A 15,443-nucleotide genomic window follows, 5' to 3' on the forward strand; every position below is an offset into this window, starting at 1 on the left:
CTGCGTCCAATGGGCCTTACTCTCAAGTAAGCGAGCATAGAATTGCAGCCTGAATTGTAAGCGAGCACGTCCTTCAATGAAACGTACCGTACTTTTCCGTGAATAAGACGAGGTTTTTTTACTCTAAAATAATGTTTAAAAACGGGCGTCATCTTATACACGGATAGTGCATGGGGGTGGGATGGGTGATTGGTTGCAGCCACGAGCTGCAGCTTGTCAGCGGTGATTTGGTGGGTGATTGGGCCATCTCCCCCCATTTTCTTAAATTTGAGTCCCCAAAAATAGGGGGAGTCTTATACACGGGGCGTGTTATACATGAAAAAATACGGTATTTGTGTAGATTATAATATTCTATTTTTAAAAAAATAGCAAAAGCTGACAGCCTATGGTATCTTATTTATATAAGTTAAGATTTATGCTGGATCTTAGCTTTGGCGTACTGCTGGCATGAGGATGGCATAACGCAACAGCTCAACCCAAGTGCCTGCTAGCCAAAAACACAAGATTCATGTTCAGTGTGTAAATCTTTCGTTGAATTTGCCTGTATGCTTCTACCCCTGTTCAAGTTCCCCAGAATAACCGCCTAACATTTTAAAACATTGCTGAGGACAAACGAGCTAGACTATGTTTTCCAGATTTAATATTATCTGCGCCAAGACGTACTGGTTTAAGCGAGGCTTAGTTTCAGCTGCAAAGCTATTTCCAAAAAAGGCCTCGCTAGTTTTAAGGCCACGGGTACCAGTTTCAATTGCTGAATAGTCACGTAGCTGCAAAAACTGAGCAGACAGAGAGCAACGTTAGTCCCAGCGCATCCCTGTTCTTTGTAGCCATCACAGGCTCTCCGTAAGGAAACGCAGCACAACAAGGGAGGCCATTTCCATAAATGCGCAGTCGGTGATCCTTATTTTACTATAAAGCTTCCCTGGGTGATCCTCATTCTGTTGCAAAGTGACTTTCAAAGTCAGTAGCTCGTTAAAACGTCTTGCTTGCCACCCACTTAAAAAGCCATTTATTTCCCAACTGGAATGACTGAGGGCTATGCTTTTTGAAACATCTTGTCCTGTTCTAAAACAGTAGGGAGGGAAATAGCGGCACATTTTAGCAAAAGGTCGCCAAGTGCAGCAGCAGCGGCTTTCAGCAAAACAACAGATTGGTGAAGCTTCTTATAGGTAAAGGGACCCTTGACAGTTAAGTCCAGTCGCAAACGACTCTGGGGTTGCGGCGCTCATCTCGCTTCACTGGCCGAGGGAACCAGCGTTTTTCCGGGTCATGTGGCCAGCATGACTAAGCCGCTTCCGGCACAACAGAACACCGAAACCAGAGCAGCACACGGAAACGCCATTTACCTTTCCACCAGAGTGGTACCTATTTATCTACTTGCACTGGTGTGCTTTCGAACTGCTAGGTTGGCAGGAGCTGGGACAGAGCAACGGGAGCTCACCCTGTCACGGGGATTCAAACTGCCGACCTTCTGATCGGCAAGCCCAAGAGGCTCAGTGGTTTAGACCACAGCGCCACCCGGTTCCCTAAGGACTAGCAGGTGTATTTGGTGCAAAGCATCTTCCTACCTGTCAATCAGGAATGGGGAACCGGTGGCCTTCCAGATGCTGTTGGACTGCAATTCCAATTCCAGCTGGACTGCAAATCAGCCCCATAGCCAATTATCAATGATAATGGGAGTCATAGTCTGGCAACATCTGGAGAGCCATAGGTTCCTCACCCGTGCGCTGTATTTTGTACACCTCCCATCTCTGGAGTTCCTGGACAAATTTTGTCAGCAACCAGCTGCACCTGCAGATGGCCATGGCTACGATAAAGGAATAATTAATTGTGCAAGAAGACATAGCAATCTTGCAATAACAGATTTTATAGCTTAAACACCCAAACTAAATGTGCTATTTACAACAGATTCTGTTGCACGTTACCTTAATTTTACTGAGCAATTATAAACAACACTTCTATCGTGTTAAACATGTTATAAAAAGCTTTAAACCTCTCCAATATGAGGATATAATTTTATAATGGTGCGACATATGTTTGTACAATGTCCTGTATTGATAATTTTTTGACAGAAGTTAATAGAGATGATCAACACAACTGTGCGGAATAGTCTGAAATTTGCGGGGGGAAATATCCTTTTGAATTATTTACCCATGTATGGAATCAAAGGGACAATATGAACGGACTCTTTGTGCCCTCACTACGCAAAAAGACAGGCTCCCTTTAATGATTGGATTGAAGATATGTACAAACTCGCTACACATGAACAATTTGCATACATAGACTTACCATGGACAAATTCAGCAATATTTGGAATTTATTTTTGTAAATACCGTATAAGGTTAAGGCCTGGTTAACTACAACAACATATTTTTGGGTAATGTCTACAATTTTTTGTTGTTGAGTTTTGTTTTTACATATGTACGATTCCCCCCCTTTTTTTCCTTACTCTGAGCACTTGTAATTATGTACTTTTTATCTTTCAATAAAGAATATAAAATAAAATAATTTTGTATGTGTGTATGTGTAAGTGAGAGATCGATCAGAAATATTTTCCCAATGCATTCAAAGAGACATTACATGCTGCATGAAAATAGAATACAGAAGAAAACACATTGCCTCTCCTTTGGTGTACATAGATTTAATTTGACTGGCAGTAACACTTATGCTATCCTGGAACCACTTGGTGGCACCACAGAGAGCCTTTTGTTGCAGATAACAGCTAACTTGCAGCATTCAGAGGGTCACACAACACAGGATGCTTACAGAGAGCTATTTACAAAGTGTTAACTTACCGAGTTGTTTTCTACTTTATTCACCCAGAGGGCTTGAAAACCTCTCCTGAAATCTACCTGTCTCTACTCAGCTACATCAATTTTCTACACAGCTGCATTCCCTCCACACACCAGTTATCACCTGCGCAGGGAATGGTTTGTGTGAAGCATGCTGCGAGCTGTTAGCCCTTTCTGCGTTGGTGGCTGCAGGGATGCACGACACATTCCCTAGCAGCTAGAATAATAGAGATGGATGCTATCAGGGCATTTGCAACAGCAGCAGACCCTCCAAGTCTCCCTATTTTCCAGGAACAGTCCCAGGTTTGCAGAAGTCGTCTCGGAATGATCCCAGAATGTCCCGCTTTCCCTTAGGACAGGGGTCGGCAACCTAAGGCCCATGGGCCACAAGTGGGCCATAGGGGCCGTTTAACTGGCCCATGGACCCCCGCGCCCGTTCGGGGACCCCCGCCTCCAGCTTGGTCGGCTCCTGTGTGCCGTGCTAAACCGGCGCAGAGCAGAGTGGGGACCGCCTTCTGTGACACTGGCCGGCTTCCCATTGGCTGCAGGAAGCTCCAGCAGCCAATGGGAAGCTGTGCACGCCTCTTCCATGCCGGAAGTAGTGTTTGCACATTCTGGCCCACCGCTGCATCTACGGGACCGTGAACAGGCCCAAGCCACAAAAACTTTGCCAGCCCCTGCCTTAGAACGTCCCTATTTTCTTAATGGACTACGCAGAATTGGACAAAATGACAGGAAGGATTTGAAATCCGTGGGACCGGAGATTTACATAAGATTGGAAGAAATATAAAAATTATTTGAAGAGCAACTGTAATCCACAAATTGCGCCAGTAGGACTACAAGAAGTTTTGTAAGGAGGAATACATGAAATATTGCAAAGAAGAGAAAGAAGAGAGATATTAATTATGATATTTAAATGTAAAAGTGAAAGTAAGAAATGTAAATGAAGTGAAAAAGATTGGAAAATTTTCAGAGGTTATTGATGGAAGTAAAAAAAATTGTAAAGATATAAAATTATGTTTAATAATTGTTGAAAATGTAATGTTATATATATATATATATATATATATATATATATATATATATATATATATATATATAAAATATCATATCTATATATATAAAATAGAACGCCCCTATTTTCATTGGAGAAATGTTGGAGGGTATGGAGTTATGTGACCCCACCCCCAAGCCAAGGAAATAAGCAGGTTTTTTTCCAGCCAGAACTCACTGGAACTCTGTTCCAGGAATCTCTCAGGATCAACCCACACTCCATCTCGGGAGAGAGACAATGCCTTTGGACTTTCACCAGCTTTTCGGAACGGAGCTGGGCTTTAGTCACGTCCGGAAGAGGGTTAAGGACATTGCAAAGTTCCTTCTGCTTTTCTTCCCAAAGGTGTGAATGCTTCCGTTTCCAATTTTTCTGCCACCCCTGTCCCAAACGTCTCCGTTGGCGTGGTGCAGCCAACAGACATTTACAATGGAGCCATCTAGTCTACACACACACACTACGTTTGAGATTGTAGTGTCGAAGGGTGAGTGATGATGCCTCTAATTCTTCTTAGAACCAGGCTGTCGACATAGATCACGCCTGGATCTAGCGCGTGGCCAAAAACCAGATTCTGGCATTGTCTGAGTGGATTTCTAGTCCATAGTGTTGCTGCTAGACAGCTTATCCTTCAGCTCAGACATAGCCAAGGTGGTGCCCTCCATATGTTGTTTGACTCCCATCGCTCAGGGGCAATGAGAGCTGTCGCTCCAAAACAACCAGAGGGCACCACGTTGCCTACCCCTGCTTTAACCTCTAACTGCTGCCTTCCCAATCTTCCAGCCTTCCTTCCCATTACCCTGCGCCTCTATCTGCTGCTTCCTGGAATACTCATTCCAGCCCTTATTTCTAGCTGGATACTTCCACTCAGATTGCAGACTCTTGTCTGCAATCTCACCTGCCTACACTTTGAACCTGACCTGTTGATGGTGACTTTTAGAGCCTTAAATGGTCTTGGCCCTGTATAACTGAAGGAGCACCTCCACCCACATTGTCCAGCCCGGACACGGAGGTCCCGCTAGCGCCAAGGGCCTTCTGGCGGTTCCCTCACAGCAAGAAGCGAAGTTACAGGGAACCAGGCAGAGAGCCTTCTCGGTGGTGGCGCTCGCCCTGTGGACTGCCCCTCCCATCAGATGTCAAGGAAATAAACAACTATCTCACTTTTAAAAGACATCTGAAGGCAGCCCTGTTTAGGGAAGTTTTAAATGTTTGTTGTCTTTTTGTGTTTTTAATATTCAGTTGGGAGCCGTCTAAGGTGGCTGGGACAACCCAGTCAGATGGGTAGCATATAAATAACATTATTATTGTTATTTGTGTTGTTGTTGCTGTTAACAACCTCCCCTGCTAACTCCAACGCAGATCCACTTGTTTAGCTCAGCCTAGACTTTCTTGGTGCACTAATTCACCCTGACCCTGGTTCCAACCCTGCTTGTACGTGCTTGGTCACCTAAAACGAAGGATGCTGACAAGGTTTTGTGAGTTCAGGCTTTTATGCTTGGAGGGTCATTTATCACTCTTCGGAACTCAAAAAATAAATAAAAAGAACCCACACCAAAGGAGATACAAATTTTCAAAGCCCCAATGTTATTCTCCACCCCATATTGAAAATCTGAGCCAAAGAAGAATTCCTGGTTTAGCCAACCAGCCCACCCCAAAAATGCTCCTCATCAGCCCCACTCCCCCTTCCTAAAATTATTAGTTTTTAAATATATACTTCCTTCTTCTGGTGTATTTTCATCTTTTAGGGCGGCTAAATTAGCCTAGCACAGCAGGTCCATCAGGTATGATGAGAAAATAAAGAAGGGAAATCAGACCTCTCGCTCCCTTCCTTATTTCTTTTTTTCTTTCCTAGCTGTTTGGGCAATTCAAGGAAGGCCTGGTGCATGCTGTTATGGCATTTCTTCCTCGCACAAAATAACAAGTGCTCAAGAGGTGCTTGGAGAACTCCCAAACCACAGTCTGCAATCACAGCTTTCGTTGTTTGCCTTTATGTTGATTAAAGCTGGAAGCTCTAATGAGTTTTATGCACAACTAAAACACATTGCTTTAGAAAGCAATAGGAAACTACCTACCTGCATGTGACTAGTGTATAATAAGAAAGGAAAGGTTATTTTAAACACACAGGCGCACACACACAGAAAGTGTGTGTCACAAGTGTCTCAAGATCCCTCATCCCTCCTTATTCCACTCCTGGAAAACTGCAAGACAACGACCTCAGCATGAACAAATGAGTTTTAAAATATAATGTGTCAAAGCTCCACTAGGGGATTTTAATTTTTCATAATAGTACAAAGTATATTTTTCAGCTTTCTCTTTCTACGGATACATACAAATTAGCCAGCTAGAGAATATCATCATAACCAAAAAGAGAGAGAGAGAGAGAGCTGCAACTCCAACTGAGCACAACTTGCATTCTGTGTAAAATTTATAATGAAGGCTCGTCTTTTTAAGGTACACAAGAGAGAGAGAAATAAAGCTCATTTGTGAATTTTGTAACTTGGGACTGAATAAACAGAAAAATTACCCCATCGACAGTAAACCTGTGGCTCCAATGTCCGTTGAAATTTCCAAGTCTCATCAGCCCCAATCAGCATAGCCAACAGTTTCACGAATTACCGGTTTGTGTTTGTTAGGTCCCATCATCCTAAAAATGTGTTTTGCCTAAATTTGACTATTCTGAAAACTTGCACTTCACTAACCATCCTTCCAGTGTCAAACTCACAACAGGGTTTTCTTTTCCTTTGGGGCTGAGTAGACCTAGCAGATGATATGAGGGTCTCTCTGCTCTTAAAAATGTACAGCAGTCTCTGCTGACAGACTTTAAAAATATAACTTGTTGCTGATTATTTGGCTTGTTACTAATTTAAAAAAAAAGTCTATATGATTAAAGTTGTAGTATCAGATCGGCCTTTGCAGCATCCCAAATGTCATAAAATATATACAGTGGTACCTCAGGTTACATACGCTTCAGGTTACATACGCTTCAGGTTACAGACTCCGCTAACCCAGAAATAGTGCTTCAGGTTAAGAACTTTGCTTCAGGATGAGAACAGAAATTGTGCTCTGGCGGCGCAGCAGCAGCAGGAGGCCCCATTAGCTAAAGTGGTGCTTCAGGTTAAGAACAGGTTCAGGTTAAGAACGGACCTCTGGAACGAATTAAGTGCTTAACTTGAGGTACCACTGTATCCTGTCAGTGAGGAACAGCCCCTGAGCCAGGGACAGTATCAACATCTCTTCCAAAGTTGGCCTGACTCTGAAATGGTTGCGCATGTTCAGGAGAGTGTGCAAGCATGAACTGAAATTTGCACTGTCTCCAGACAAGCATGGCTTAGTTACTAATGGAGGAATTCAACATAGTGCAAATGTAGTTGTGCCATCACGGCAAGTTTTTCAGCTTCCCAGATGGAGCAATCTCCATCTTCTCTCCCAATCCTCCAGAGCCAATTTCAATGGGCGCATGGAGGCAGGGCCAGATTTCGGTTTGATGAGGCCCTAAGCTACTGAAGGTAATGGGGCCCTTTATATGTCCAGCTGTCCTTTACCAACAACAAATTGTTGCTGTTTTTGTGTTGAATATATGCTATATGGTAATTTATGGACCTAATAGGTATCTCAAGCCATTTGCACATAACAAAATATGTATTTTATCAAAGAAGATGAGTTTGGATTTGATATCCCGCTTTATCACTACCCTAAGGAGTCTCAAGGGATGCGGGTGGCGCTGTGGGTAAAAGCCTCAGCGCCTAGGACTTGCCGATCGAAAGGTCGGCGGTTCGAATCCCCGCGGCGGGGTGCGCTCCCGTCGTTCGGTTCCAGCGCCTGCCAACCTAGCACCTCCGGGTGCAAGTAGATAAATAGGGACCGCTTACCAGCGGGAAGGTAAACGGCGTTCCGTGTGCTGCGCTGGCTCGCCAGATGCAGCTTGTCACGCTGGCCACGTGACCCGGAAGTGTCTGCGGACAGCGCTGGCTCCCGGCCTCTAGAGTGAGATGAGCGCACAACCCTAGAGTCTGGCAAGACTGGCCCGTACGGGCAGGGGTACCTTTACCTTTACCTTTAAGGAGTCTCAAAGCGGCTAACAACTCCTTTCCCTTCCTTCCCCACAACAAACACTGTGAGATCAAATCAGAAGCCGGAAAGGCTTTTGTAATTCCGGGACTGTCCCTGGAAAATAGGGACACTTGGAGGGCAATGGAATCCCACCCTAAGTTAATAATTGCAGAGTTTTCGTCTACGGTCTCTTAGGAGATATATAGGACAGAACGGCATTAATAATAAAATTATTTGTGGATAAAATTTTTCAGTGACGTAATAAGTGGTAGCATTAGAGTACCATAGGTCAGTAACAGAGGGTTCTGGGTCGATTCTGCCTTTTAGAACGGACAACAAAAATCAGCACTAATAGAGTATTGATATCTCATCTTCCTTCAACAAAACTCTATATACATATAACATGCATAGGACTCTAATGATCTTCTATCCAGGTACTGATGTGATGTTTCTGCATCATGTACCTTTGGGCCAAAGTGTATAGAACATTACCCCACCCCTCTTCAAAAAGGCCAAAGAACCCATGATACGTTCACAGATTGGAAGAGCATTTGGAAAGAAGGTAATGAGAAAGGAACTTAAGAGTTCTTCCAGATGGAAGGTTTTTAATGTGTCATTGTGCATGAATCTGCACCTATATGATCTGGAGGCTGCCTGGGGACTGCACCAGTTCCAACTGCTGATCCCCCAACTAGTCCGAACAGCAATCTGGGAACTATCAGGGTAAACGCAAGTGATGCAACGAGAAACAGCAAGAGTTGTGCAAAAACCCCGTGTTGTATGAGGTAATCACCCCCCTGCCCTGCTGTCACTTCTAATATTGTGCTAAGTCAGCCATGAGGAACACAGCTTGCGGGACAACCCTCTAGAGTTGGTAGCTGCCTCAACAGTTAAGGGAAGGAAAGCAATAGTGCCACTCTATTCCGCCTTCGTCAGCCCACGCCATTGTCCAATTCTGGGTACCACAACTTATGAAGGATGTCGACAAGCTGGAAGGTGTGCAGAGGAGGGAAACCATGAGGATCAAGGATCTGGAAACCATGCCTTATGAGGAGTGGTTGAAGGAGCTGGGAAGGGCCATCTAGTCCAACTAGATGAGAACCAGTGTGGTGTAGTGGTTAAGAGCGGTAGTCTCGTAATCTGGTGACCTGGGTTCGTGTCTCCGCTCCTCCACATTCAGCTGCTGGGTGACCTTGGGCTAGTCACACTTCTTTGAAATCTCTCAGCCCCACTCACCTCACAGAGTGTTTGTTGTGGGAGAGGAAGGGAAAGGAGAATGTTAGCCGCTTTGAGACTCCTTCGGGTAGTGATAAAGCGGGATATCAAATCCAAACTCTTCAAACTCTTCTTCTTCAACGCTCTGCAATGCAGGAAACTCAACTAAAGCATCCCTGACAGATAGCCATCCAACCTCTGCTTCAAAACCTCCTAGGAAGGAGAGCCCACCACCTCCTGAGGGAGACTGTTCCGCTGTCGAACAGCTCTTACTGTCAGAAAGTTCTTCCTGATGTTGAGTCGGAATCTCCTTTCTTGTCACTTGAAGCCATGGGTTCAAGTCCTTCCCACCAGAGCAGGAGAAAACAAACTTACCGTATATACTCGAGTATAAGCCGACCCAAATATAAGCCAAGGCACCTAATTTCAGCACAAAAAACTGGGGAAACTTATTGACTCGAGTATAAGCCGGTTCACCACACCACAAACCTGGTGATGGTGGCAGCAGCGGTGGAGGAAGAACAAGCAGCCCAAAAGGGCTCCTTTCAGGCCGCTCGTCCCTCCGACGCCACCTTTGCCGCTCACAAGAGCAGGCATAGGAGCCGTGGTTGGGAGAGGCACAGCGCAGCGCTTCTCCCAACCACGGCTCCTATGCCTGCCCTTGCGTGAGGTGGGACCAGCGGCAAGAAAGGGCTCCTTTCGGGCCACTTGTCCCTCCACCGCTGTCGCCCGCCTCACTCGAGTATAAGCCGAGGGGGGCTTTTTTTCAGCATAAAAAGTGTACAGAAAAAGTCGGCTTATACTCGAGTATATACGGTACTCCATCTTCCATGTGACAACCACTGAGATATCTGAAAATGGCTCTCATATCTCCTCTCAGTCTCCTCTTTTCCAAGCTAAGCATACCCTAGGTCCTTCAACAGCTCCTCATAAGACTTGGTTTTGTGGGGGGATACTCACTGAATTTTATATTATTTTTTAATAATAATCTGAGAATATGTACTATAGTATATATTTTGAGACGATTTCTTAAATTCTCAAACTGATGTGGAAACAAAATGCCATAATCATTCCATCCTCAGTTCTTCATACCTGCCTGAAAACAGGATTACAGCGGCAGCAACCATCCCAATTAACGTGATTAACCAGGCTTTGTCAAAGTTTAGTGTTAATTAAGATAAGAAGGAACATAAATTTTAATCGTGGTTGAGGCCAGCCGGGGTTATTTCTAAAGGAAGTGTGAGAAAGTGCCTTAAAACAAAACCCAGGGACCAATTCGACTGCCCAACCACAACTAAGGGTGATATGGTATCTGTACCAGGTCTTAGAAACCGAGACAAAAGACAGTGAAGACTCTTTCAAACGCCCAGAACCAAAAGTTAAAAACTAGCAGAGAGAGATTTAACTTTCAAGCACTGTGGATAATTACACAGGGAAGCACCTAAGACATAACGTAATCAATCCATTGCTATATGGAGTTTCTAAATTGAAATAAGAAATCTCTCTGAAAGATATGCTTTAATCCAACCAGGATGAATTCCATACCCTATGTGCACATGAGGTCAGACTAGATAATTGCAGCGGTCCCCCACTGGTCTTAAAAGTGCGCGAATTTAAATTGCTTCCACACTTAATAGTCTACAAGAAGCTAAGGAGTAAGTATTCCTTGGAGAATATCCAAATTATGGTCAGTGAGTGAGACCACAGATAGGTTTAATACCAGCTTGGGCAGATAAAATAGCAAGAGAGCACCTAATACGTTTTGATCCACGGAAGGTTCTCGGAGCAGAGAAAGGGCACTTAAACCTCTCCACTCACCCCATTCTAATCCGCTCGAGCTTTATTGTTCGGTTTAAACTTTCTTTAACCTGAACCTTTCCCCCCCCCACTCCCTCCCCCAACATGTATTAAGGGCAAGCAAAAAAAGTTTTCTTAAAAAAACAAACCACACACCCTAAAATAAACTTTATCCTCAATACAGAACAGTGAGCGGCAAAAGTGAAATAACTGGTTTTTGTAAAGTGGAGGCAGCTTACCGTATTTTTCGCTCCATAAGGCGCACCTGACCATAAGGCGCACCTAGTTTTTAGAGGGGGAAATCAAGGGGAAAAAATATTATCCCCCCCCCCAGAGCTTCTCCCTGCTTTTGCGGGAGGTGGGGGAACCCCCTCCCGCAAAAGCCCACAGGAGCCGTGCACCCATTAAGAAGCGTGAGGCTCCTGCGGGCTTTTCTCCGAGGAGGGAGAAGGGACTGACTGGCCGCATCAGTCCCTTCCCCCTCCTAGGGAAAAGCCCACAAGAGCCGCACAGACCTTGTGTGCGGCTCTTGGGGTCTTTTCCTGCCTGCCTCCCCCCTGCATTCGCTCCATAAGATACACACAAATTTCCCCTTACTTTTTAGGAGGGAAAAAGTGCGTCTTATGGAGCGAAAAATACGGAATCTACAGTTTGTCGTCGGATGGTGACCTGGAGATGGGAAATGTGCTCTTTTAAGTCAGTCTGGATAGCTCAGTTGCTTAGAGCATGGTGCTGATGATGACAAGGTTGCAGGCTTGATCCTCTAATGGGACAGCTGCATATTCCGGCGTTTCTCCTCTTCCCGGCATCGCAGGAGGAGGAGGAGGAAGAGGAGGAGGAGGAGAAGGAAATGGCTACTGCAGCCGCTACTCACTCGGCTCCACACTCAGCCTCCTCTGCCCCCTCAACATTGGGAGCTGCCCCCCCCCAAAAAAAAAAATATGGGGAGGAGCAAAACAGCTCACTCCCCATGAAATGGTGCCCCCTGTGTTAAACCATAACTTATTGTGTCATTTCACACTGACCAAAACCATGCTCAATGTTCACGGCAAGACAAAATTAAACCATGTACATGTCGGCATGCAGAGGGTCGGGAGGCCAGCTGGCTAGTCCTGGCTGGGCCGTCTCCTTCCAGCCATCCTGCTGTGAAGACCATCACTTCTGCTCCAATGTAAATCAGCGACCCGGGCTTCAAAGCCAGGGCACACTATCAGCAGATTGAACTGTGCACACAGAATAGGCGTGAGGCTTGTGGAAGCATACTACAACTACAGATTTATTAATCATAAACCAGGACAAAGAAACATGTCATCTCTCTCTCATGTCGTCTCAGAGAGAGCAGCTAAAAGCAAAAGCAATACACAACAGAAGTTACCAGCATACTCCGCTGGAATGTAAACAGACATGCGCATACATGCAACAATTCCACACGCCTGTTCCTTAAGGTGGAATGGAAATGTCAACAGTGCAGTCATACCTTGGTTCTCAAACTGAATCCGTTCTGGAAGTCCACTCGACTTCCGAAAACAGTCAAAAACCAAGGCGCGGCTTCCGATTGGCTGCAGGAGCTTCCTGAACTCAAGCGTAAGCCGCATCGGACGTTCGGCTACCAAAAAACGTTCACAAACCAGAACGCTCACTTCCAGCTTTGCAGCGTTCCAGAGACAAAAGGTTCGAGTCACAAGGCGTTTGAGAACCAAGGCGCGACTGTACGTTCCCCCCCTCCCCAGCATGTTCAAAATACACATAGCAAACATGGCACAAACTTCATGACAGCCACATTCCAATTTAGGCAGGCATTATTTGGGGGGAGGGTCGGAGGGGTGAGATGTTACGTAAAATGAAATTTTAAACAGTTAAGTTTATTTAAAAAAAACAACCTATTGCTTTGTTCAAAATATATCAGATGTGGAAAATTCAGAGCAAGTTCAATGCTTCATTACAACACGCAATGTTAGTATCTTCCCATGAAACAGAATCTGTTTGAGTTGCACAAGTGACTTGAGAAACGCAGATATTTTAAAGTTTCAGAGGAACCCCAATAAAAGGTGATGCGTGCTAAATGGCTCTTGCTACTGAAAGCAACCCAGTGGCTACAGATCTGTTTTCGGTTGTGCAATGCAGGAACGAAAGCTGCATGCAACTCCCTAAAACCGCCATCCTTCTGAGCGAAACATCCATGAGCTGTCATGTTCACCAAACCACCTGCAGGTCTTCCATTTTTCAGCCTCCATCCTGAGCATGCATGACAACACCATTGCGCACACATAGCAACATCTAAAGCATCGTTTGGACCAATAAAGAAAATGCCCCAGGGCTTCTTACCAATACAAGTTCATCCTGTAATTCTTTGTAACTTTTTTCATTATCCAGGAGTCTCTCTGAGAGGTCTGTAATTGCTTTCTTCTTCTCTTCCAGCTCGTCGTTTAGCTGCTTGTTTATGGAGACGTACTCCCTTTCCAGGCTGAAAGACGGAACAGAATTTTCAGAAACATTTTAAAAAACTAATATTCAACTCTGTCGTATGTTGTATGAATTCAGTGGATTTTTTACAACTAGCGAAGCTGAACAAAATCAGAAAAACATTGATGAAGTGCTAAAAGTGTCAGATATGCTGCAGTCCTCAGCAATATTGTGGTTTTGCATAACAGACAATTTATACGACATGGATGTAATATATTGCCATTCAATTAACCTGGAAATTTCCATAGCACTGAAAATTATTATTATTATTTATTGAATTTATATATACTGCCCTATACTCAGAGGTCTCAGGGCGGTTCACTAAACAAAATCAAAATATAAAATATAAAACCTCAAAATAAAAGCAACAACCCAATAACACCCCCCCAAAAAACCCCACATTTTAAAAGGGCATAGGATGTCAAACAGATCAACCAAAGGCCTGGTTAAAAAGGAACGTTTTTGCCTGGCACCTAAAGGTGTATAATGAAAGTGCCTGGCAAACTTCCCTGGGGAGAGCATTCCACAGATGGGGAGCCACTGCAGAGAAGGCTCCGTTCTCGTGTTGCCACCCTCTGGACCTCACATGAAGGCGGAACAGGAAGAAGGACCTCAGAAGATGATCTCAGGGTCTGGGTAGGTTCATATGGAAAGAGGTGGTCCTTGAGGTACTGTGGTCCTGAGTTGTTTAAGGCTTTATAGGTCAAAACCAGCACTTTGAATTGGGCCCAGAAACCAATTGGTAGCCAGTGCAGTCGGACCAGGATCGGTGTAATATGCTCAAACCGTCTTGCTCTGGTGAGCAACCTGGCCACTGAATTTTGCACTAGCTGAAGTTTCCGAACCATCTTCAGAGGCAGCCCTACGTATAACGCATTGCAGTAATCTAACCTTCAGGTTACCAGAGCTTAGACAACTGAAGTTAGGCTGTCCCTGTCCAGATAGGGGCGTAGCTGGGCCACCAGCCGAAGCTGATTGTAATGGGAATTGGGGTTGCTTGTGCGTAAATTCCAAACTGCTCCCAGCTGTTGGGGTAGCTAAACCTTTCCCTGATTTGACAGCCCTTACAAGGCGACTGTCTCAGTTACTGGCAGAATCCGTCAGTGGGCGTTCCCTAAACTTCTTCCAACATAAAAGCTGTTTGACGCCAAGTCTCCTCCTCGCCTCTCTGCGCGGAAGTCTCCTGCGCAGAGTGGGCGTGGCCAGCGGAGGTCCTGGGCTCTCCCCGCTGGACCCTGTGGAAGGGTCTTGGAGCCCTCTCTCCGAAGACCTTCCCTCCTCCCCTTCTTTCCTGGTGTCACGCCTATTTCCTTCCCCAATGGAAGTATTCTCCCTCTCCCTGCTGGTCCCTTCTCCTGCATCATCGGAGAGCCCTACCTCCGCTCTGAGCTCTGATGTCAGTTCCCTGACACTGATGGAAGGCACTCTGGGCCACTGAGGCCACCTGAGCCTCGAGCAACAGCAAAAGGTATTCAGAGGAAGTGTAACCACATCAAGAGCAGGCAATCTCCCACCCATCTGGTCTAGGGAACATTAATGAGCAATAATAGTCAAACCAGGTTCATTGTGGTGCCTATCTACACATGCACTAAAAACACATGCCACTAAAAATATTGTGATTTCAAAGACTGAATGCTACAGTTCTAAAAGTATTTTTCATTACAGTCATACCTCTTGTTGCGTTTGCTTCAGGTTAAATCTTTTCAGGTTGCGTCCCGCGGAAACCCGGAAGTACCAGAAAGGGTTACTTTCAGGTTTTGCCACGTGCGCACGTACAGACGCTCAAAAATGACATACGCGCATGTGCAAAAGTAGCGAATCACGACCCGGGCTGACGCGGATTGCGTTCTGCTCATGTTGCAAACAGGGCTCCGGAACGGATCCTGTTCGCAACCAGAGGTACCACTGTACTCTCAGGTCAGCTACAAGAATTTGCATAAGACCAGTATGAAGACATTTTAAGGAATGAATGACAAGTTTGAAGATAAACCAGACTCAAACCAGGGAACAGCATGAAAGTAGTGAAAATATGTAACACAAAGAACGTCACAACCAAGGATCAGAATGGGGAAGTGTGA

The 15,443-nt window shown here is 45.1% G+C and overlaps 1 protein-coding gene across 4 annotated transcripts in view; it reads right to left on the reverse strand.

The window, feature by feature from the left end:
* The window catches only part of CCDC171 (coiled-coil domain containing 171), a 203,550-nt gene that overhangs the window by 156,866 nt on the left and 31,241 nt on the right, over nt 1-15,443 (reverse strand). For all 4 annotated transcript variants that reach the window (XM_083592876.1, XM_083592874.1, XM_083592875.1 and 1 more), the window contains one exon: nt 13,228-13,366. In XM_083592876.1, the coding sequence (XP_083449002.1) occupies nt 13,228-13,366 (139 nt within the window). The remainder of the gene's footprint in view (nt 1-13,227; nt 13,367-15,443) is intronic.

This window comes from Podarcis filfolensis, assembly GCF_964270895.1.
Source record: "Podarcis filfolensis genome assembly, chromosome: 17".
In the NCBI taxonomy this organism is placed as follows: Eukaryota; Metazoa; Chordata; class Lepidosauria; order Squamata; family Lacertidae; genus Podarcis; species Podarcis filfolensis.